The sequence below is a fragment of the Equus caballus genome, chromosome 5 (genome assembly GCF_041296265.1).
Source record: "Equus caballus isolate H_3958 breed thoroughbred chromosome 5, TB-T2T, whole genome shotgun sequence".
NCBI lineage: Eukaryota > Metazoa > Chordata > Mammalia > Perissodactyla > Equidae > Equus > Equus caballus.
In genome coordinates, this window is record NC_091688.1 from 14,543,968 (window position 1) to 14,567,247 (window position 23,280).

The 23,280-nt window shown below is 51.0% G+C and overlaps 1 protein-coding gene across 2 annotated transcripts in view; it reads left to right on the forward strand.

The window, feature by feature from the left end:
• The window catches only part of FAM163A (family with sequence similarity 163 member A), a 72,271-nt gene extending 49,232 nt beyond the window's left edge, over nt 1-23,039 (forward strand). The window contains exons 3-6 of one of the 2 annotated variants that reach the window (XM_070267816.1): nt 10,421-10,678; nt 14,437-14,528; nt 19,119-19,233; nt 19,825-23,039. In XM_070267816.1, coding sequence (XP_070123917.1) covers nt 19,141-19,233; nt 19,825-20,241 — 510 coding nt within the window. In that variant the 5' untranslated portion in view covers nt 10,421-10,678; nt 14,437-14,528; nt 19,119-19,140 and the 3' untranslated portion in view covers nt 20,242-23,039. The remainder of the gene's footprint in view (nt 1-10,420; nt 10,679-14,436; nt 14,529-19,118; nt 19,234-19,824) is intronic. The other variant, XM_014739686.3, reaches the window with a different exon arrangement.
• The last annotated feature ends 241 nt before the right edge of the window (nt 23,040-23,280 follow it).

The following is a 23,280-nucleotide window of genomic DNA, read 5'->3' on the forward strand; positions in this document are numbered from 1 at the left end:
ATGGGGGAGGGGGTAGCTTTACCAGGACAGGCAGTCCATGTGGGCATTCCACGTCTGTCTGTCTCTGTCTCTCCTGCGTTGTGATGTACAGAGATGCCTTCTCATCGTTACTGCAGTTCTCTAGAGGGTTATTGGTTCAAACATGCATACACACACACACACACGCGCGCGCGCACACACGCACTCATACAACGTATCTCCCGAGGTCAAATAATTCCCAGAGACAGTTCAGTCTGAACCAAAATTAAGAAAGAAAGATACAAGCATACTTCATTTTATTTTGTTTTACAGATATTGCGCTTTTTACAAGTTAAGGTTTGTGGCAACCCTGCGTCAAGCACGTCTATTGGCACCATTTTTCCAACAGCATTTGCTCACTTCGTGTCTCTGTGTCGCATTTTGGTCATTCTCATGATATTTCATACTTTTTCTTTATTATATTTGCTATGGTGATCTGTGATCAGTGATCTTTGATGTTACTATTGTAATTGTTTTGGGATGGAACGAATCACGCCTATATAGGACAACGAACTTAATTTATAAACGTTGTGTGTGTTCTGACTGCTCCACCGACTGGCTATTCCCCCGTCTCTCCCTCTCCTTGGGCCTCCCTATTCCCTGAGACACAGCACAATTGATATTAAGCCAATTAATAACCCTGCAATGGCCTCTAAGTGTTCACGGGAAAGAAAGAGTCACACACCTCTCACTTTAAATCAAAAGCTAGAAATGATTAAGCTCAGTGAGGAAGGCATGTCAAAAGCCAAGATAGGCCTTAAACTAGGCCTCTTGTGCCAGTTAGCCAAGCTGTAACTGCAAAGGAAAAGTTCTTGAAGGAAATTAAAAGTGTTACTCCAGTGAACACACAAATGATAAGAAAGTGAAACAGCCTTATTGCTGATATGGAGGAAGTTTTAGTGGTCTGGATAGAAGATCAAACCAGCCACAACATCCCCTTAAGCCAAAGCCTAATCCAGAGCAAGGCCCTAACTCTCTTCCATTCTGTGAAGACTGAGAGGGATAAAGAAGCTGCAGAAGAAAAGCCTGAAGCTGGCAGAGGTCGGTTCATGAGGTTTAAGGAAAGAAGCCGTCTCCATAACATAAAAGTACAAGGTGAAGCAGCAAGTGCTCATGTAGAAGCTGCACAAGATATCCAGAAGATCTAGCTAAGATAATTAATGAAGGGGCTACACTAAACAACAGATTTTCAAAGGAGATGAAACAGTCTTCTATTGGAAAAAGGTGCCAGCTAGGACTTTCATAGCTAGAGAGGAGAAGTCAATGTCTGGCTTCAAAGCTTCAAAGCACAGGCCGACTTTCTTGTTAGGGGCTAATGCAGCTGGTGACTTGAAGTGAAGTCAGTGCCCATTTACCATTCTGAAAATGCTAGGGCCCTTAAGAATTCTGCTAAATCTACTCTGCCCGTGCTCTGTAAACGGAACAACAAAGCCTGGATGGCAGCACATCTATTTACAATATGGTTTACTGAATATTTTAAGCCCACTGTTGAGACCTACTGCTCAGAAAAAAAAAGATTCCTTTCAAAATATTTCTGCTCATTGACAAGGCACCAGGTCACCCAAGAGCTCTGATGGAGATGTGCAATGAGATTAATGTTATTTTCATGCCTGCTAACACAACTTCCATTCTGCAGCCCATGGATCAAGGAGTAATTTCAACTTTCAAATCTTATTATTTAAAAAATACATTTTGTAAGGCTACAGCTGCCATAGATGGTGATTCCTCTGATGTATCTGGGCACAGTAAACTGAAAACCTTCTGGAAAGGATTCACCATTCTAGATGCCATTAAGAACATTCGTGACTCACGAGAAGAGGTCAAAATATCAATAGTGACATGAGTTTGGAAGGTGACTCCAATCCTCATGGATGACGTTGAGGGTTCAAGACTTCACTGGAGGATACTGCACACGTGGCAGAAACAGCAAGAGAACCAGAACTAGAAGTGCAGCCTGCAGGTGGGACCGAATCGCTGCAATCTCAGGACAGAACTTGAACGGACGAGGAGCTGCTTCTAACGGACGAGCAAAGAAGTGGTTTCTTGAGGTGGATTCTACTCCTGGTGAAGATGCTGTGAAGACTCTTGAAATGACAACAAAGGATTTAGCATATGGCATCAACTAAGTTGATAAAGCAACGGCAGAGTTTGAAAGGGCTGACTCCAATTCTGAAAGAAGTTCTACTGTGGGTAAAATGCTATCAGAGCATTGCCTGCTACACAGACGACGTCTGTGAAAGGAAGAGTCAAGCTACGCGGCAAACTTCTTTGTTGTCTTACTTTAAGAACTTGCCACAGCCACCCCAGCCTTCAGCAACTACCACCTCATCAGTCAGCAGCCATCAGCATTGAGGCAAGACCCTCCACCAGCAAAAAGATTACAACTTGCTGAAGGCTCAGATGATGGTCAGCATTTTGTAGCAATAAAATATTTTTTCATTAAGGCATATACATTGTTTTTTAGACGTATGCTGTTGCACACTTAATATACTACAGTATAGTGTAAATGTAACTATTGCATGCACTGGGAAACAAAAAAAAATGCTTGCTTTATTGAAATATTCACTTTATTGCAGTGGTCTGGAAGTGAACCCACTATATCTCCGAGGTATGCCCGCATTTCCCTAAACACAGTATCACCCATAGAGGTTGCTCTGTCCACAATAGAGAAATCGTTTTACAGTGTTACACAGAGCAGTCTCGGGTTTTGGCTGGATGTTCTCCTCTGCGGCTCTCTGTTAAGAGGACGGAGGCAGCAGCCCCTGCACTCATAGCTCCTCCCTCTCTCAAGGAGACTGTGTCCCAGGTACTTCCAATCCCACCGGGCTGGACAGTGGAGACTGAAAGGGGAATGGCCCAGCTCTCCTTGTTGATAAGAAGAAACTGAGCGCTACCTACAGGCTTTAGTAGCTTTTCCTGTTTGCCATCTGTAAGATGGCACGGCTCGGTGCTTTTTCCAAGTGGAAGAGCCCTGGGGCAGAAGTCCCCATTTCTCTCCTTGTCATAGCCCAGCATAACAATCTTCCCTACCTTGGCTTCTTGTTATGAGGCCCTGAGCTGTGGCTCAAGAGCTAGCAGCAGAGGGGCTGGTGGCCATGAGAAAGTCTGCACTCACAGCCCCCAGCAAAGGTCTGCCCTGGGGCGGAAACAGACCCAATGACAGAGCTCCAGGGGAGGCTTCTGGGGGGTGTGCTCAATGTGAGAAAATTCATCACAGGGCTTCTTTATGATTTGGGCACTTTCTATATGTTACACTTCAATAAAAAATTAAAATATGGTCTCACCAGCCATTAAATTTTATGATGCAGCAAGTTGATAGAAACAGAGTATAGGGATAGAGGCAAATAGGTAAATAGAACTGAATAGCAAATTCAGAAATAGATCTGCATATACATCTGAAACTAAGAAGTGCTAAAGATGATAACTTAGTTCTAGGAAAATTAGGCTCCGCAGCAGAATTAGCTCTCTATCTAAAAATATGCAAAACCCGAAACCCTAAGAATATAAAAACAGACCGCTGCTAGACGAAGAATTAAATTAAAAAAAATGAAAAATTCCTTATATAACCTTGTTCGTCCCTAAACAAAGTAGGAAAGAAAAAATGATGGCAGATTTAGCTCCCTAAAAATGTAAAACCTTTGCATGGAAAGAGAGTCCATACTGGGAAAAATATTTATAGTATTTATGGCACTGCAAGGGTTGATACACCTGGTTAGTGATATTCAAAGATGGTGATAAGAAAAGCACAAAGTAGCAAGTAGGAAAAATGTATGAAATTAAGAAGTGATCATGCAAATAAAAGGAGATTTTTTTTTTTTTACATCCCCCTTGGGGGTTAAAAAATAGTCAGAGACCTGGGTGCCTTGGACTAGGCCAGTGCTGACATCAGCTGGTCCCAGAGGGATTACCTCCCAGGAACTGTTTATCATTCATGTTTTCTAACAAATCCCTACCTTCTTTGTCTTTTTATTTTTCCCTCCTATTTGGCTTGGTTTTGCTTGTGGAAATGACTTCCTGTCTTGGCCACTCAGAACTGATTTAAATTTAATTATTCTGCTTCATTTACCTGTCGGACCCAAGACAGGAGTCTTTCTCCTTTATTATTTTTTTTTAACCGATGTTGTCTTCTTAGCCATCCCCTTCCTCTTCCACGTGCTTCCTATACATCATCTTACTCAGTGGTCCTTAACATTTTTGAAGTCACAAAACTCTCTAGTAGCTGATGAAAGCTACATACTGCCTTTCCAGAAAAACACACACACACACTTGCTTAAAATTTAGGAAGTTTATAAATGCTAACCTATCTTTCTTTCTTTTCAACTTTACTTAAATTGGCATCTCCCTATCTCTGAGAGTTACTGGTAATTCCTACTGGTTATTTTTCCTCGGACAAGTCACCTTCCTTTATGATCATAACCCACAAAAGTTGCCCTTTGGGCTCAATCTCTTCAATGTACCACATTCAAAGAAACTCAAATCCAATGTGCAAAATATATTTGGAAAGCAATTTAAATCTTTATTGAAGATTTTGGAAAAATCCCAAAGAGAGAAATTTCATTCATAATATATATTTAAAAAAATCCTCTTTCCCCGTGTCCATTTCTCCCAATAGCTCACACATATGATGGCTACCCCGAGTCACTTCCTCTCTGCAGCCTCTCCACGATGTTCCTCAAATACCTTTCCTGCTGAATCTTGGTTTCCTCCTTCTCTCCTCTCATTGTCTAAGTGCGTTCAGGTTGGGTACTCCGACCTTTCGCATATAAATTCAGACAGCATGGTACCTCCCAACTTATCTTTTACCCCTGATCTGCCCAGTCCAGGAAATGAGCTGGTAGACACAGGTTAGCAGGAGATGAGCTGGTAGATACAGGTTAGCAGGAGATGAGCTGGTAGACACAGGTTAGCAGGGGATGAGCTGGTAGACACAGGTTAGCAGGGGATGAGCTGGTAGACACAGGTTAGCAGGAGATGAGCTGGTAGACACAGGTTAGCAGGAGATGAGCTGGGAGATACAGGTTAGCAGGAGATGAGCTGGTAGACACAGGTTAGCAGGAGATGAGCTGGTAGACACAGGTTAGCAGAAAGCAGAGGAGGGAAAGGCTCTAAACTTTATAGCTTAACATGTTTTCCTGTTACAAAAAAGAAGCGTAACGTCGCTCTCCTACCTAACCTTCCTAACCTGTTTTCTGGGAGAGCAAGGCTTACCTGTGATGGGTAAGCTGGCCACATGCAGCCCCCCACCGCGCCCCCCAGCTGCCAGTGGGTGAAATGGGACTCCAGTCCTCGAGCTCCACTTCTGGGAAGAGTTAGAAGCTGCAGGTGAGAATTAGCACGAGCCTCCCCCACCCCAGCTACTACAGAATGCAGAGCGATAAAGATTCAGCTGCAAGAGCCACACAGGACCCTCCCCAAGGGGAGCCAGAGAAATCAGAGTGTAACTCAGACAGAAATAGGATTCGTTGAGATACAGCTGCTGTTTCCTTAGTTTTACTCTCTGCACACTGGGATATTGACTCTCATAGTCGAGTAGGTCGATTTTTAGTAGCGTTTGACTTGGAACTTCACAAAGGCACCCAGCGAATTAGCTGAGAATTACTACACGAAGACTGTGGGATAGGAGCCACGTGTATTCTGGTGGGCAGTTGACTCGAGCATGTGTGTGTGAACTATTGAGAACAGGAGGCGGGTTGGATGTGAATTTCCCATTCCTGCTCGCTAAGTGAGGCTGGGAGCTCCCATCCCTGTGGCCGAGAGGATAGTGTTGTTCTGATCCAGTCAGATGCTTTCCTTGCAGGTTCTGCTGACCCGCTCACAGGCCCTGCTGTGTCTGCCCTGGGCTTGCCCACGGGGTTCTGCCGGGAGCACTTGCTGAAGGCCCCTCCCCTTCTCCCGTCTTCTCCCGTCATTTCCATGGGGTGCTGCTCCCACACAGCAAAAGGCTGCTGCCTGCTGCACCTGGTCACCTCCAACTGGACTTCTGAGAGCCCTCCTCAGGGCATGCTTGCCCATTCTAGAATGTTCTCTCTGAAGCGGTTAAGGATTCTGGATAAATCCTGCTGCATTTTTTAAGGTCTCCAAACCCAGAAGCTGCCTTGCCCCACCCTGGACGTCCCACCTTCCGCCTGCCCTCAGCTGGCCCAGTCAGACCGGACTGGTGAGAGAAATAGGCCAGGAGCCCTGGGCTGGAGGAGAGGAGAGGAGAGGAGAGCAGCCCAATAATGCTCCCCAGGCCTCCCTGTGAGACGTGGGTTGACAGTTTCCAGATCTCCCTGTCACACTTCTTTGTGTCCTGTGAGATGTAATTTGGATTTGGTCTAAATTTTCCTCGGTATGATTTTATCCCTACTTCAAATCTTGTCCCCCCTGGAAAGCCTTAAGCAAGCCTTCCACTCCCTGCGACCCTGAGTGGGACGACTCTTGGTCCAGTGACCGGTCCCTACAGGCCAGCTCCCTCTGGCTGGCTTGTGAGCCTGGTGCCATACCCCTCCTTAGCGCCATCTGGCCTCTAAAACTCAACTCTTGGTCCCTTCAATGGCCTGTGTTCTTATCTGAATCTCTTCCAGTCCACTGACCTCTTGCCAGAGAGCAGGAACAAAGCCCACAGGCGCTTCTGCCGTCCCTAACAAGCCTATTTAGCAGTCATTGGGCTGGAGGCCTGCTGCCCGGGGATCTCTGAACACCTTCCAAACAGTAGTAGACGTCAAATACAGACGGAGAGAAACCTGAGCCCGCGGTGCAGGACGACGCACCTTGTGGGGAGGAAAAGCGAACCCCTTCCCACAACACAGGCCACAGTGCCCCATGCCTCCTGCACGAGGTCAGCCTGGGAAAGAGGACCAGACGTGGAGTCAGAAGAGCCTGGCTGGCCCGGAGATGGGCCGCTGTGTGTGTTCCTGCACGGCAAAAGCCACGCTGGTCATGGAAGGACAGCACGGGCAGGGTGACCCAGCTCCCCCCGACATAGCTGTGTGCGTGGCTTTTCTGAGCTTAATGTTTCCTGTAAAATAAGAAAAATCCAAAACTTCCGTGCCTGGAGATCCAACAAGATGAAGCACAGGAAAACTCCGTGAGCAGTAATGAACGTTGTTTTGAAAGGCAGAGAGGGAAGCCAAGCCAAGTCCAAAGTGAACCAAGCCCTTGACAAGTGTCCTGGCCTCTGCACCTGTCTCTCCGAAGCAGAGAGAGCAGACCCACGATTGGGCCGCTGACCGTGAGAGCTGCAAGGGTCATCTGTACAAAATAGCCCACCCCCACCTAAAATGCCACAGACGTAAAGTCCCACTTGTGTCCTAGCAGTGCAACTGGGGTTTGCAGGGAGAGCACTCAGGGAAGGCTGTGAGGTGGGGCAGGCGGGGCTGAGGTGCCCATGTGATGCTCTGCGGCAGGAGCAGGTGGGCAGTGTTGGGGGCGGGGTGGTGCGGGGAAGCCTTCCCACAAACTTGGCATGCGCCTATTCACTAGTTTCTTTGTTTGACAAATAAGTATTGAGCATCTGCCATGTTCTAGGGCTGGGGGTTCGCTGGCAGACACAAAGCAACGTGCTTATGGGGTTTTAGGTCAAAGTCACATGCCCTTCCCAGCCCAAGGGCCCCATAACCAGGTTCTCAGGCTCTGCAGGTGTGAGGGTGCCCACACTTCCGCACCCACTGTTCTCCCGTGACCAGCACAGTTTTTACTGAGGGGTCAGGCAGAGCAGCCCATCTTTGTGCCACCCCAGTGGGGGAGGAGGTGAACTCAGGGTTGCCTCTGACAGAGGCATCAAGGATGCGGGCAGCATCTCCAGGACTGCCCCAGCTAAGAGGAGAGGGCCCCTTGTCTTTGCTGTTTATCTGCACCAAATGTTTACTGGTAACCCGAGTACTGGACAAGCAGCTCCACCTGCCCCAGGGAGTTTGCAGGCTCCCAACTGTGGTGGTCTGCTAGGGACTGCACAGTCTCCCCCAGGCCTTCCATCTGGGGGTCCTGGGCCCTGAGGGCAGGTGATGTCCACTGCTCTTTACTAGCCCCCTACCCACCCTGTGAGCTGCTTGAGGTCGCTCTGCCTCACCATCTTTGTGTCCCTGAGGTGAGCTCAAAGCTGGGCGCTATGCTCAATAACAAGTAGCTGAAGAATAAACGAGGGGAATAACACGGCGTTTCCACAGTATCATGCTGAGACACAGAGGTCCCAGCCGGAATGCTAGTCAAGGTCATGATGAGGAACCTTGGGGACACACTTGATCTGTGAGGCAAGTCAAAGCCAGAAAGGACAAGGGGCGACAAACTATTTTCACGTACTTGGCCTAAGGCATAACTCATATGTGAGCTGGGGGGGCATGTGTTCCAAGGATCTAGACAGGACTTGCTCAGACCCCCTTTACAGAGCTCATAGGGAGCCCAAAATCTGTCCCAAAGGCCATCATTCTCATGGTCACCTCTAGCTCTAAACTCCTGTGTCTGCTGAATTTGTTTTTGCTGCGTCATCTGTGTTCCACCATATGCACCGAGGTCTAAGCTCAGCCCCTTCACTGATTGCCACAAGTGAGAAAAATATCACTCACATTTGTGAGTTACTGACAATTTGAGAAGACAATACAAAAAGCTTAGAGACCTCCCAAATCTCAAAAGCCTTTTACAGTGACTAACTGCTGGGATTTTTAACTGGCCAAGAGACTCAACAGAAGCCCCCAGCCTCAGCCATTTTTTCTGGCTCCTCTCTCTTCCTCCCCCCATCCTCATTGGTCTGCCTGCCACCTTCTACCCCAATAAACTCTTCTCCCTCTATGTTGCCAAGTGGTCCAGCTCTTACCAGGTCTACTCCCAAACCTTGGCATAGCCAATTCATCAAGGGAGGAGTGAGCACGAAGGGCCGTCTCTTCTGTTAGCAGCACAGAGGGCTGCAGGGACCCTGCACCCTCCTTAGACAGCAGCATAATTTTAAACACCACCCCCCCCCAACTTTCCCATAATCCTTACCCTGTAAGGGAAGGTGTATCATTTACCTTCGTTCTGCAGACGAACCTCAAAGAGATCATTTATTGTCCAAAGTCACACAAGTAATGAGTATAGAAGATAGAATCGAAACCAAACTCTTGGGACTCGTAGACTAGCGCTCTTTCCACTATACACAGCAAAGGAGATCAGAATGGAAGGCTGTGTGTTGGGACAATGCTCTGCATGCAAAGCAACTTCCCCGTTAGACCTGCCATCCCAGTGTCTAGAATGTGCAAAACACCAGGCAGCTGGAGTGGAGCTTTACAAAGACATGGGGTTCCAAGTCTGTGCCCTCAGATGGTCTGTGATCTAATGAAGGAAGCAAAATACACCCACAGGACACCAGTGTATCAACAAATACAGTTACCTGAGTTCAAATAGGAAGGTCAAATAAAAATGTCAATCATGGAAGGCTCCCTGGGGGCGGTGAGAGCCACCTTCTTTTTTGTTTGAATTGGACCTTAGATGCAGAAGGTTAAGTTAATTGCACTCATATTACTTCTCAGATGCTCCATATTATCATCATTATTGGTCTATACAGGCCCTTGTTTTATTTATTTTTTTCTCTTTTATTCTTACTCCCATTCTCATTCTCCTCCTTCCATAGTCAGCCATTCTAACATATTTAAATATGTATCCATTTTTTGGGAAGTATTTTTGTTTTTGTTTTGTTTATTGAGGTATAATTGACATACAACACTACATTAGTTTCATGTGTACAACATAATGACTCAATATTTGTATACATTGTGAAATGATCACAATAAGTCAGTTAATATCCATCACCTTACCGAGTTAGAAAAAATTTTTTCTTGTGGCGAGAACTTTTAGAATCTACTTTCTTAGCAACTTTCAAATATGCAATTAGTATTAGTAACTATAGTCACCATGTGGTACGCTACAGTCTCATGATTTATTTTTCTTATAACTGGAAGTTTGTGCCTTTTGCCCATCTTCACCCATTTCTCCTATTCCCCATCCCTGCCCTCTGGCAACCACCAGTCTATTCTCTATATCTATGAGCTTGGTATTTTTGGTTTTTTGTTTTGTTATTGTATGTGTTCTTGAAAATGCGACCTCTTGGGGCCGGCCCAGGGGTGCAGTGGTTGAGTGTGCACGTTCTGCTTCGGTGGCCCGGGGTTTGTCAGTTCGGATCCCGGGTGCGGACATGGCACCGCTTGGCAAGCCATGCTGTGGTAGGCATCCCACATATAAAGTAGAGGAAGATGGGCACGGATGTTAGCTCAGGGCCAGTCTTCCTCAGCAAAAAGAGAAGGATTGGCAGCAGATGTTAGCTCAGGGCTAATCGTCCCCCCCCCAAAAAAAAAAAAAGAAAATGTGAATTGTTGATCTGTATGTTTGTATTTTAAATTCATGTAAGCAGTATTATACATCTCATTCTGGATTTTTTGTTTTTTTCACTCAGTGCCATGCAAGATCTATCCTTGTTGCTATATGTTGCTATGGTCCATCTCGCCCGTTGCTTTCAGCATCGCGTCATCCTCTGAGGTGTGCATCTACCTGATTTTACCTCTTCCCTCCCCAGTGACGATCACTGAGCTTGCTTCCAGTTCCCTGCCACCATAAACAACTCAGTGATGAACATCTTCGCACATGACCTCTTATGGATGTGTCGAGAAATTTGGGGGACATAGAGCCAGGAGCAGAATTGCTGTCTCACGGGGTATGTGTGAATTTAATATGACCAAGTAGTGCCAGCTCTCTCCCTCAACAGCTACACCCCACCATCAGTGCCCCTAAATTCCCACCTCTGCTCCAACATTGGCATCCTCCAGCATCCTATTTTCTGCCAGTCCTACCATCACAGAGCAATAGTTCACTGTGGTTTCAACTTGCATTTCTCAGATTACTCATGAATTTGGGCATCTCTTCATTTTCTTGTTAGACTTTTGAGTTCCTCTTTCATAAACCATCTGTCCATTGCCCGTTATTACGCTGAGGTTCTCTTTTTTCTGCCCTTGATGCTTTGCAAAGTTTCCTTGCATCTCTTGGAGAAGCCCCTTCTCGAAGGGCACGTGCCTCTTTGCTGCCGTAGTTGTCCATCCGTGGCAGAGGAAGGAATCTGACCACCGATTCTTCACACCCTCATCCTGGAGGTCAGGGCTTAGTCATGGCCGTAAGTAAAACCAGAATACAAGGAGCCCTTCTTCCTATCCGCTCTGCCAGCCTTGCCCGAGGATTGGTGTCGGGAAGACAGGTAACCAGGCAAAAAAACTGTTGCTTTTCTCCGCAGCTGCTAACCTGCTGTGTCAATTTCACGAGTTAATAAATGATTGGAGAAGGCTTAACGTCACCAGAAGGAATTGAGATCAGCCGGTGCTTAGGCCCCACTCAATTAACTTGCACTCCTAAGGGGGCCGAGCAGGGAGAGGGAGCAGCCGATCCTTAATTACATGTGCTGGTGCCAGCTGCGGCTGGCGTTTCCTGCCAGCGTTCGCCAGGGCAGTGAGGGAGGTGACCCTGTCTCAGAGCGCTGAAGCCACTGAGGGCAGGGCCCCTTCGGAGAAAACACAGACCCCCGGCCTTGTGTGGGAAACCCATTTCCCAACACATTCTATCAGGGTGGCGTTTAATGCACCCCCAGCCTCTACTAGAAGAATGGCTTTTAAGGACCCCCATCCTGACCTCTTGGTTGGCTTCCTCCCCCAGGGACACCACGTACCTATGGTTCTCCTCCCATGCCCTCCTCCTCTGCCTTCTGGCCCTCTTGCCCCAAGGGCGCAGAATCCAGAGCCAGTCTTGCTGTGGGCAGCAGATGATGCCACAGGCACTGCAAGGTCACCCACCTCCCCTGCTGCCTCCAGCCTGAAATCCTCCCAAAGACCTTCGTGCCTACATCATTTCCCAGAGGGCCCGATGGGAAGACTCAAACCTGTTAAAAACAGAGTCTCGGGCGCCTCCCTTGGAGAGGCTGCTTCAGTAGGTCTGGGGTCTCTGTTTTTTAACATGTGGCCTAGGTGATTGCTACCATCAAGCCAATTTGGGAAACTCTGCTTCAGGGGATACCTTAGGTCCTGGTGAAACGACTGCAGATCTGGAAAGAGAGACAGCGTACTAACAGCGGGGCCCCGGCCTGAAGCCAGGAGGCCCCACTCCCTGCGCCTCTCCTGCTCCGTCTTTATCTTGCTCTGTGTGGTTATGCAAGTCACTAGTCCTCTCTGAACTTGATTTCTTCATCTATTAAATAAAGATTTGGGGCCAGATCTCTTAGAGACCTTCTACTTCCATGGATCGTTTCTCTACAAGCAACTGGTATGTCAAACAAGCATGCTGCATAGGTTGTGCTTGAAAAGCAACATTGATTTTTTTTCTTCGAGTATCTCTTTACTATAAAATGTATTCAGTGGGAGAAATCTTCCGCTGGCCCTAGATTAAAAACTTGGGCCAGCCCTGTTCACTCTTAGGTGATGGTCTTGTAGTCACTCTAAGTTATGGATGCAGCCTCAACTCAGACATCAGAATGCCAGTCACAAATAATAATCGAAACACTCCCAATCTGATTGCGTTCTTCTTTCCTCCGGTTTGGATCAGCTTCAGGTTTGGAGCGGCTTGAGGTGGGCCACGTCCCTCTGCTGTCTGCACCCCCCTACTTTGACCTTCCCTCCTGCCACCCCCAAGAGCTGCTGTGTCACTAGCTCCGGAATTGAAATGGGGAATTCTCACTGGTTAGAGAGCAGGAAGAAGCTTAAAACTGGCTCTTGCTTTTGTGAATGTTTCTGTGGCTTTGCTGAGGTTTCCCGCTGGGCCCCTCTCTCCTGCTGTCCCCTTAACCCAGGTAAGCACATCGTCTTTATTTCAGGTGTTTCTTGCAACTCCTTGCTCAGCCCCTGGGCATTTGGAGGCCACCTCCAGCCTCCTCGAGTGGGGTCTTCTCGTGCTTCCAGATGGCACTTTTAGACAGGACTCAAGACAACCAGTGTTTTCCAGCACTATGGCCCTGTCCCCTGGGGGTTGGAGTGAGGGATTATGGCTCAGCAACAGCTCTTGCCAAGGAAATCTTCCTCACCAAATCCTCACCAAATTATTGACCCATCTTTATTTGACAAAGCTGGGGAAAGGGTTCGTGGACCCTGAAACAGACATTCCTATGTTCCCATGTATACTCCCCTACACACGGCCAGGGCAGAGGGACCCGTCCCCAGCTCACTTTAGTCCTCTGATTTCTATCAGTTGGCATCTCAATCAAAACATAGGTAGGAAGAGTCCCGCTCTGACATCCAGCTACATGTGACTTCCATTTTAATGAGCATGAGAACAGCTTTGAGAAAAGAAAGCCCAAATGCCCACAACACCCAAGGCAGGCACTGGAGACAGTATTGAGGCCCAGATCTGGAGAGGAGGGGGGTGAAAGCATGGATGGGACGACTCCGAAGGTGAGCATTTTGCTCCTTCTCGGCTTCTCCCGGAGCTCTGCTCCTGAGACCTGCTGACCTCGGATGAGCACCAGTCCCTGAGGCAGGCTAACATCTGGCCTTTGACTTCCCCCTTATGGCTGGGGCAGAGAACCCGGAGGTGGTCCGCCCTTTCCCCACGGAAGGTGACTCTGTGAATCCACTTAATGGTTGTGTTCCCTCTCCAGTACACAAACACACACCCAATGGGGCCTGACCTCCTCAGGACAACCAGCGGGGGGCTGAGCATCACCACCAGAGGGCGTCCTTCCTCTCCCCACACCACCATTCCCAGGATAGGGCCAGGCTCTCCTTGAAATAATGTTGAGTGGATATTTAAAGCATTTTGGCTTGAAGGGTCCCCCAATAATTGGATTCCTAAACATTTCAGTTGGGTCCTGCCTCCCCCTCCTCCATCAGCACTTCGTTAGATGATCTTATCGTCGTGTGATGACCTTGTCATACTGCAGAACTTGTTCATCTGACGGTGCAATGGGAATGTTGGCCTGAAGGAAGTCGGGATATTGGAGTAAGGGAAAAGAGTGTGGCTCTGGGCCCTGGGAATATGGACAGACCCAGGGAAGAAAGGGGAAGAGAATGGAAAAGACGTCTGTGGGGAAAAGGGAGAGGGATCAGCCGTGCAGGCAACAAGGACACATCCGCCAGGGGACATGTCTGAATTCTCCAGTGGAGGAAGAACAAGGCTGCTGGACTCCCTTCCCCACAGTGAGCCTCACTTCCCAGAACGGGCAGAGCCTCTTGCCCGGTATCCAGCTGTGCTGAGCAGAGGGTTCTGGAGAGCAGCACTGAAGGAAAGAACGGGATCCTCACACGGGATAGGATGTGGCCTTAGAGGTCTGTCCTCAGGTTCTTAGTCTGGGGGCCTAAGATGTGGATGTCAAGAAACAAGCCCCTTTGGGATCTTCCACTTCAGAGTCATGGGGTCACAAGCAGGTGCAAATGCAAGCCTCTCTGTCCTCTCGGCCTCCCCCTCTAGCTCTCACTGACCTTCCCCTCTCTTCTCTGGCAGGGACTGATGCCCTTGGCCATGACGCACCCCCAACTGCTGTCTGCTCAGGCGCAGCCTGTGTGACTGAGCCATCGCTGCTCCAGCTGTTTCACGTAAGTATAAGGCTCGGGAGAAGGTGTCTGGGCCCTGGGAGGGGAGGCGGACTGGTGGGGAGGGAGCTCCGGATAGTCCTGGTCACAGAAGGCAGACCCCAGGACTCCTTAGTGGGCAGTAGGTTCGTGCCGTTTGGCTGCCTTCAGTTCCTGAGTTGGTCACCACCAAATCATTCTGTCAGGACCTGCTGGGCCCTAGGAGGGAACACAGACACCTCTTTCTCCTCAGAAGCTAATCAGGAGGCAGCTAGTCTGATGGAAACTCCACAGCACTGGCCCTTGGGTCCTGACTCGGACGCTTGCTCTTATATGACTTCAGGCAAATCACTTAACGGTCTGGCTTCCCCTCCTGCGTGTGGAGTTTTTGTACAGTTCAAAGGGGGTGCATTAGTTATCTTTTGCTGCATAACAAACTAACACAAACTTAGCAGCTTGAACCAACACACACTGATTATCTCAGTTTCTGTGGGTCAGGAATCCAGGCATGGCTGTCTGGGGCCACTGTTTCAGGTTCTGTCACAAGGCTGTGTTCAAGGTGTCCACTGGGTTTCATTTGAAAGCTCAGCTGGGAAAGGATCCGCTTCTGCTCTCACTTATGCGATTGTTCAGTTCCTTTGGGGCCGTAGGATTGAGGGGCCTCAACTCCTGCTGTCCACTGGACTGGGGGCCAGAGGCCACCCCAGTTCCTTGCCACATGGGCCTCCCCAACATGGCAACATACTCCATCAGCACCAGCAAGGGAGAGAGTCGGCTCGCAAGAGGGAAGTCAGAATCTTGTATAATCTACTCACAGACGTGACATCCCATCACCTTTGCTGTATTCTGTGTGTTAGGAGCAAGTCACGGGTTGCACCCACCCACGAGGTATGACTTCCAGGAGGCAGCGTTCCTGTGGGGCCATCTTAGAGCCTGCCCATCACAGGAGGGGACGTAAACGGAAGCACTTGGTAAACTGTAGAGTGCTGTTTCGATGCAGGAAATTATTGTTATCATTTGCATCTAGCTGCAGAGAGAAAGTGAGCCCACCTGAAACCACAGGGAGCTGCCAGATATGGGAATTTAAAGGCTGAATTGTATTATTAGCACACCTGGGCCCTCAGGGAAACTGGCTGGGACCTGGCTAGTTCAGTTTACATGTGCCCTTTACACACGTCTTCTTGGCTTATGCTTGTAAGACTTATGCCAGACTTCAGCAGCCACAAAATGTCTGGGCCTTCCCTTTCCCCACAAATAACCATGTTTGGAGGATGTTTTAGAGTTTACAAGGGGCCCTCGCATCCATGAATCTCACTTTTTCCTCATAATCATGCTTGTAAGCTGAGTTTTCTGTTAATCTCTCTTTTGCAAGTGAGAAAGAAGGTCAGTTTCCAAGACAGGGCGGCTGCTAAGTGGCACAGTTGGGCCTTGAACCTGGGCCTTCAGACCCGTGGCTCTGCCTGCACTGCCGTGCGCCCCCATCTCCAGGCCACTTCTGCTGCACAGCCTCTGTGGCACTGAAAGAGCGGAGGCCAGGCGTGCTGGGCAGGAGGAGGGAGGGCGCTGTTCTTACACGGCTTCATAATTCCCTGTCTCCTAACATAGGCTGGCACATCCCGGATGACCAGGCCACAAGTTTCAGTAGAGTGGGTCACTGCTGCTCCCCCAACTTCAGGTCACTCCGTAGGCCTGTCTGTATCTTAAGCAGCCCTCAGTGGTGAGCATGCAGGGGAAGCCGGGCAGGGTGCAGTGAAGGCACAAACATCTTCCCAAGGCTGAGCTTCATCTGCCCCCCACCGACTTCCCCAGTGAACCCCTGAATCATGGCCCCCCATGCATCTGGGCAGAGTCTAATTGGTCTTGAACGTTGATGCTCAAGGCAGCAGAAAGGGTGTGAGCTGAGACAACCTGCTGCCCCCTGGTGGTAGATCAGAGTCATAACTGCCCAGCCTGTGAAAGAAATGCACAACGGCAGAAGGATTACCAAACTTGTATTAAGTACCTGCTGTGTGCCAGGCACTGTGTGTAATGCTGCAGGGGGATAGGAAACAGTATAAGACACAACTCCTCATCCCAAAGGACTCACGACTTAGTGGAGGAATCAAGATGTTTCCATGTGAAAGTTGACAAGCATCCTACCAAGGCAGGATTTGAAAAGTGGCACATGGAAAGTCATCCTAGTCTGCCCTTGAGGGATGGGCAGGATTCAAGTGGATGGAGGAAGTGAGGTCACACACTCCACCACTGAAAGGCTTCAGGAACCCCCGTCATCCCCGAGAGTTAAATCCCCATTTCTTGCTTGGCTCACAGCCTCTCCAGCTGCATGCCCACCCTAACCCCGTCCCAGCCTCTCCAGATTCCTTATAGTTCCTGGAACTCCAGTTCTTTCACGCTCCTGGACTGTCCGTTCTACCCTCTCCACCTTGTCTACTGGACAAGCTCCCACTCAGCTGCTAGGATTCACTCACATAGCATCCTCCATGGAACCTTCCCCTAGGAGTCAGTTGCCCTCGCCCTGTGTCCCCACAGCCCCTGGTCTGTGTGTCTCTGGTTGCGTGTGTTACGCCAAATCATAGGTATGTTAAGTGTCTTCTCATCACCAGGTTATAAGCTTCTTAAGAACTGGAACTGTCTGAGGGCAGAGGATTCATGCAGGGGGACAATGGGAGGGGGGAGAGGGAAAGGTCATTGGTGGAGAGCAGGCAGGGAAGTCGGGCAGGACAAGGCCTTGAAAGTTCCGTCTAAAAGTTCGTGCCCAGATCCATGTGTGCTGCAGGCAGTGTGATGCTGGGGAGGCTCTGGAGGACTCAGGGGCGCTGGGGCCTGATGAGAGGCTAAACCGTGGGTGGGGCGACGAGTGCTCAGCGACACCCCGTGAGCCGGGTTAGGAAACTGCAGCAGCGCAGGTGTGAGAGCTGAGTCTTCTCTGAGGTAGAGAACGGAAGCCGGGAGGAGCCAAAGAACAACTTGAGGGTGTTAAGGTCTGGACAACTAGGGGAACACCCTGGGGCGTTGTCAAACTCTACTGCGCAAAGTCATCACCTGGGGCCTTGTTAAATACAGATTCGGACTCATTAAGCCTGGGGTGGAGCCCGAGATGCCGCATTTCTACCCACTCCCAGGGGCCACCCGTGCTGTGGTCCACAGAGCGCACGGTGAGCACCTCCGAGTGAAGCAGCAGCAGTGCTGGGTGCGTGCAGCATGATGGAGAGGAGCAGGCGGGGTCTGTGGGTGAGGAGATAGGTGCCCCGTCCGCCAGGTGAACACAGCAAGGTGCATGGCTTCAGAGCAGAGTGCCAGCCCCGCCTGCCCTCTGAGTAACGAACAACCTGCAGAAGCCTTCAGAGCAGCGCTGGTGGAACGGCTAACAGATGGAGAGGTCGGAGGAGGGGAGCCCAGTCGGAGAGAGGGTGATGGCTTAGCTGGTCATCATCGAGTTAGAGATGCCAGTGGGACATCCAAGTGAAGTGTCTGTCTACGATCATTTGGAGACATAGCTGGAGACCCATATTCGGGATTTGCAGGCTCAGTGAACAGAAGACTGGGAGAAGCCAAAGAAGAACCTGAGGATTTTAAAGTCTGGACAACTAGGGGAACACCCCTTGGCGTTGTCAAACTCTAATGTGCATGCAGTGAGGAAAGCAAGATGAGGTGGGGTGGTGCAGAGGGAGGAATCTACCCTTGGGGTCTTTTTCAGGGAGTGACATTCTTAATCTTCCAACATCTCCGTCCCTTTGTTGTCTTGCAGGTCACATTCCCTTTACTGAACCTAAGTGTTCATTGTCACTCTTCCAGCCTCAATATGCCAGGTCTCCTCCCACCCTCTTGCTCTGTTGGCACAGTCAGCCTTGGTCCCCCTGTACCCGAGGGGCTCAGAAATCCCCACTCCGTGGCCTAAAAGGGGAATCTGCCCAAGGCCAGAGAGCCTCATGGCCAGAGCTTGCGTCTATCCCGTTAGTTTAGCCTCCATTTTCCAGGACCCATCTTCCAGCCTCCACAACCTTCCAGGAGCTGAATGCCACCTGCCCCCTCCCTTTGGGCTCAGCTTGCTCTTGTTTTCCACAAAAGGAGTGTGTGTGTGAGCCAGGGCAGAACCAGGTGGAACTTTTTGAGATTCGGGCCTTGTCCACCCAGCTGGGGTCAAGGGCTCAGGGACCGTTGGTGTTTGTGCCCCAGAGGGCAGTGATGAAAAGCATGGCCATTAGGGTGAACTAAGCTGGGAATTCCAGCCAAACCAATCAAGCCTCAGTTGATCCTGTGTGAGACAGGGATAATTAAGAACTATCCCAAGAGTTTATTGGGAGGATCAACTGAGAGAACCAGGGGAGTGCTTGCTCCGTGCCTCACCCAGACTAATTACACTTCAGTTCGCTCTTGGCCTCCTCTCTTCCCTCCACAGCTGGAAGTTTCCCCCACCACCACCGCCCCCCGGGTTGGCTGGCCCAGGCCCTGAACCTCAGCCACGCTCCATCTTCAGGAAGTGCCTGGTGTCTTGGTGCCCAGGGCCCTTTCTGCTCTGGCTGCTCTCAGGTCCCCCTGCCTCCAGCTGTGCAGAAAGCTCCGGGGGGGGCCCGCCCCATGCCTATGCTCACCTCTCCACACACATCTTTGCAGAGTTTGATGGGGCGTCGGGCGGATGACAGCGGGAACGGTTGTGATCACTGGCGGAATCCTAGCTACGGTCATCCTCCTCTGCATCATCGCTGTCCTGTGCTACTGTAGGCTCCAGGTCAGTCCCTTGCGCCTGTGGCCAGAGGCCACCAGCAAACCACTGCCTCATTATGGGGGCAGAAACTGGAGCCCCACTTCAAGGGTGACAAAGCCCAAAGCTGTGGAATGTGGGGGGCATGAGTCAAGGTGGCTGGGAGTTGGGGAGCAATCAGAAGTGAGCCATACATCCCCCACCCTCTCCACCCTTCAGGGCACCCAAAGAGAGTGTGCTGCAGAGACACCGGGTCATTGTGTTGTGTCTCCTGCACCTCTGAGATTGCAGGAGTGGTGGGAAGGGCACCATTCTGGGAAGACTCTGAAAGCGGCTCGCAGCAGCCCTGTCCTCAATATGATTTGTGAGGCTGTCCCTCCCTGCCTCCCTCAACCGCCGCCTGGAGTTAATGCCCTGGGACATAGAGGCAGGAAAAGGAAGGTGATGGTCTTGCAAGGCTGGCATACACACTTTGGAACGTGGGCTTCTTGGTGTTGAGTTTTATCTGAGCACCAACAAAGTGCCAGGCACAGGGTCCTCCGTGGGGCAGGGGTGTGGGTGCCTGCGCACACTCTAGAGGGAGCATTCAGCCCTCAGGCCTCCCCTCTCTCCCCCCAGTATTACTGCTGCAAGAAGAGCGGAGCCGAGGATGCAGACGAGGAGGAGGCGGAGGAGGAGGAGCACGACCTGCCCACACCCCCCAGAGGCCCCATCTGCAATGCCTGCAGCTCCCAGGCCCGGGACGGCCGAGGCGGCCTGGTGCCTCTCAGCGGCGAGCCCTGCAGCCAGCCGTGCGGGGTGGCAGCCAGCCACTGTGCCACCTGCTCCCCATACAGCTCCCCCTTTTACATACGGACGGCTGACATGGTGCCCAATGGGGGCGGAGGCGAGAGGCTCTCCTTTGCTCCCACGTACTACAAGGAGGGGGGGCCCCCATCCCTCAAACTGGCAGTGCCCCAGAGTTACCCGGTGACGTGGCCAGGCTCTGGGCGTGAGGCCTTCACCAATCCAAGGGCTATTAGTACAGACGTGTAACCCCTTTCACCCCTGACCCCCCAACACACACCAAGCTGCTGGCCCAGCAGGAGCCGTGGGGGCAGCCATGACCCCTCCGACAGCCCGAAAGGACAGCCTCAGTTTCTTTGGCTTTTCTTGCCCCAGAGTGGAGGGGTCACCAGGATTCAGGCTGGGCAGTGCGTTGAGAACCCGGGCAGGGTCTGTCTGGTTCCAACCCGGTGGCCCAGAGGTGACAGCCTGACAGTTGGAGTTGTCAGCTTTGCCAGTTTCTGTTGGGACGTTCCTCTGGCCAGCTCCAGCACCACCACAACCCCCTCACTCCTCCCCTGCCCCGGCTTTGTGGACTGTGAGGAGAGAAGTGCCAGGGAGAGCTAACCAAAGGTGCTGGAGGCCTCCAGAATCCTTGGGGCGTGAAAGAAGAAAGGGGGATTAGGGGCGGGAGCGAGGTGAGAACTGGGACACTGCAGAATCTGAGAAGGGGGAGGTGTGGTGAAGGGGCCTCTTCAGGACTTGCTAAAACGCATTCAAGAGCTAGTTGACAATCTGGTTTGTACTTTGGTGATCACAGAGACGGCCATCCCGTCACTGCTCCAACATGGGTATCGGTTCCTGAACACACCACATCTGTATCTGCCCCCTTCCTCGTGGGACACGTCGAGTCGACTTTAAAGGCCATGTCGTAAGGTTATTTGTGGGGTCTGCACCGAAAAGTGACAGTATAACCTTGTCTCCCCGCAAATCCTCTTCCTCTGCCTCGGGAACCAGCTGCCCCTGCTGGAGAAGCTTTTTCGAGTTTTGTTGCTAGAGTTCAGGTGGCTCAGTGAATGAAATTTGCTGATGGTCACCGGGCCCTGGTGCACCGCACTGAGCTATGTGTGTGGATGCGGTCCTGTGAGGATGTGTGCATTCTCAGGTATGTGCACACACGGCAGTCACCACCAGCACACAGCGGGGGCTTTGCCACCTTCAGGAGCTGCGGAGTGGAGGGTCTCTGATGTCCCAACTAGAAAGAAAAATCTGACCCCAGACAGCTTGTGCCAAAAGGTGATTAAGGTGGCCAATCCCCACAGCAGCCAGCCGGCTGGGACAGAACAACCTGCGAGTCTCCAGTGGGACGATGCTGCAGCCATTGAAGCCACATAAAGCACCTCTGGAGGTCCGGAGTTCTGTTCCACCCATGACGCCACAGAGCAGACCACTCATTCCACCAGGGACGGCAGCCCTCGCTCCTCAGGACTGGAGGGGTTTGACTTAGCAATTGGATTCCACGCTCGCTGCCCTCCCTCCACTGCCCCGGCCCCATCTCCGGGTGAGGGCCTGTTTATTGCTGTCTCACTCCAGCCCCAAGTCCAGCTCCCACTTCCCACTTATAACTCTGCTGTGGCCTTATGCTAATTAAGTGAATGCATCTGATGAGTTTTCTGGTTGCCCCTGCAGTAAGGGGTCTCTGCCCGCCCCGCCCCCAAGCTCCACCCACTCCTGGCTTCTGAATGTTGCAGAGCGTGGCCCCTCTGCTGAAATCTTGATTTTGCATTTGAGAAAGGGCCCGGGGCAGCTGGGGGAGCGGGGGAGGGGAGAGAATTCACCACAACCTTTGCATTACTCTGTTCGGGCACTTGTCACCTTGCATCCCGTCTGTAACTAAGGCAATCAGAAGACCTGGCTCTGGTCACTCTTCGGTCACTCCTTAGCTCTAGGACCAGTCACTTATCCTCTCTGAGACTCCATTTTCTCCAGGGAAATGAGACTTGCCCAGATAGACTCTGAGGGTCCTTAATTGCCCCACGAAGCCAGCCTCCCAGAGATCTGCCAGCCTGGCCACCCTCTCTTGCCCTAATCCTGGCAGGGGCTGGATGCACTTGCCAACTGCCTGGTCCTGTGTGCAGGGATGCATGTTGGGAGATGAGAGACCACAGTAAACCACAGGACTAGCAGGCAAAACGATTGTAACCGGCAGTGAAAAGCAAACAGGTTTGTCTGACCTTCCTACTGAGTGACTTCAGATGGGAACATCTGTCTTCTACCAGCAGGTGACTGTAGGTGGAGGTAATGAGATCTGTCTCTCAGTGCAGAGGGACCAGCTTAGGAGGGCAGCCTTACCATACCCCGTCCCACCGCCAGCCCTTCTTGGGCCAAGCGCACCCCCTTGATGTGAGCTGCTGGGCCTGGCCGCCCTCGCTGCTTCCTGACCACCAGCCCCAGTGCCTTGCTGCCCTGGAATTCCACAGCCAGTCGGCCACGGCAGTGGCTGTCCCTCCGCACCAAAAAGTAACAATGCTTTCGTACTTTCTACTTTGGAGAAATCAAGACAACCCAGTTAACTCCGACCCGCTTCTTGCCCCTGATCTACTGGGGTCCCTGAGTGCAAAGCATGTCATGCAGTCCATATCCTCCCGTAGCTTCCACAGCCTAAATCTGTCAACCCACAAATCAGAGTCTGAATTTGGGGCATTGGAGAGATGGTGGGCCACGGCTCTCCCCCACAGTCCCCATTGCTCAGGGCACAGGCTCAAGATGGCCTGTGCGTCTCCCCGTGGCGGCGGGGCCTGGCCTGTGCCAGAGGAAGCTCACCCCACTCGGCTGCACTGCACTTTTCAGCTGCGGAGTCTGTGCTCTGGGACACTCTCTGGGACACTTTTCAAACTGCACCCTAAACAGGAAGAGAGGGAGGGACGGAGGAACACCCAGTCCTCTCCACCATCTTGTCTCCACCTCCACCTCACCACTCCTGCTCCGGATTTCTTGTCCCGCATCTTTGATAACTTGGAGTCACAACCAAGTGAATGTCAAAATAAATGAGGAATTTGAAATACAAATCCCACAGGGTCCTCTGTTCTTCACCTGGGGAGGGGGCAGCTGGGCGTGGATTTAAGAGTGAATGCCCCTTTTCATCACCTAGAATGTCTATTTTCAAGGCCCAAACCCACCATCTTCCTCTCCCCTGCGCTCGCACACTAACAAAGCCCTCTCGGTGTGCCTGCTATCCCCTTGTTGCCTCAGGCAGAGCTCACATCCAGGGAGGATGTGTTCTTTGTTGGGAAAAGGGCACTTGAAGTG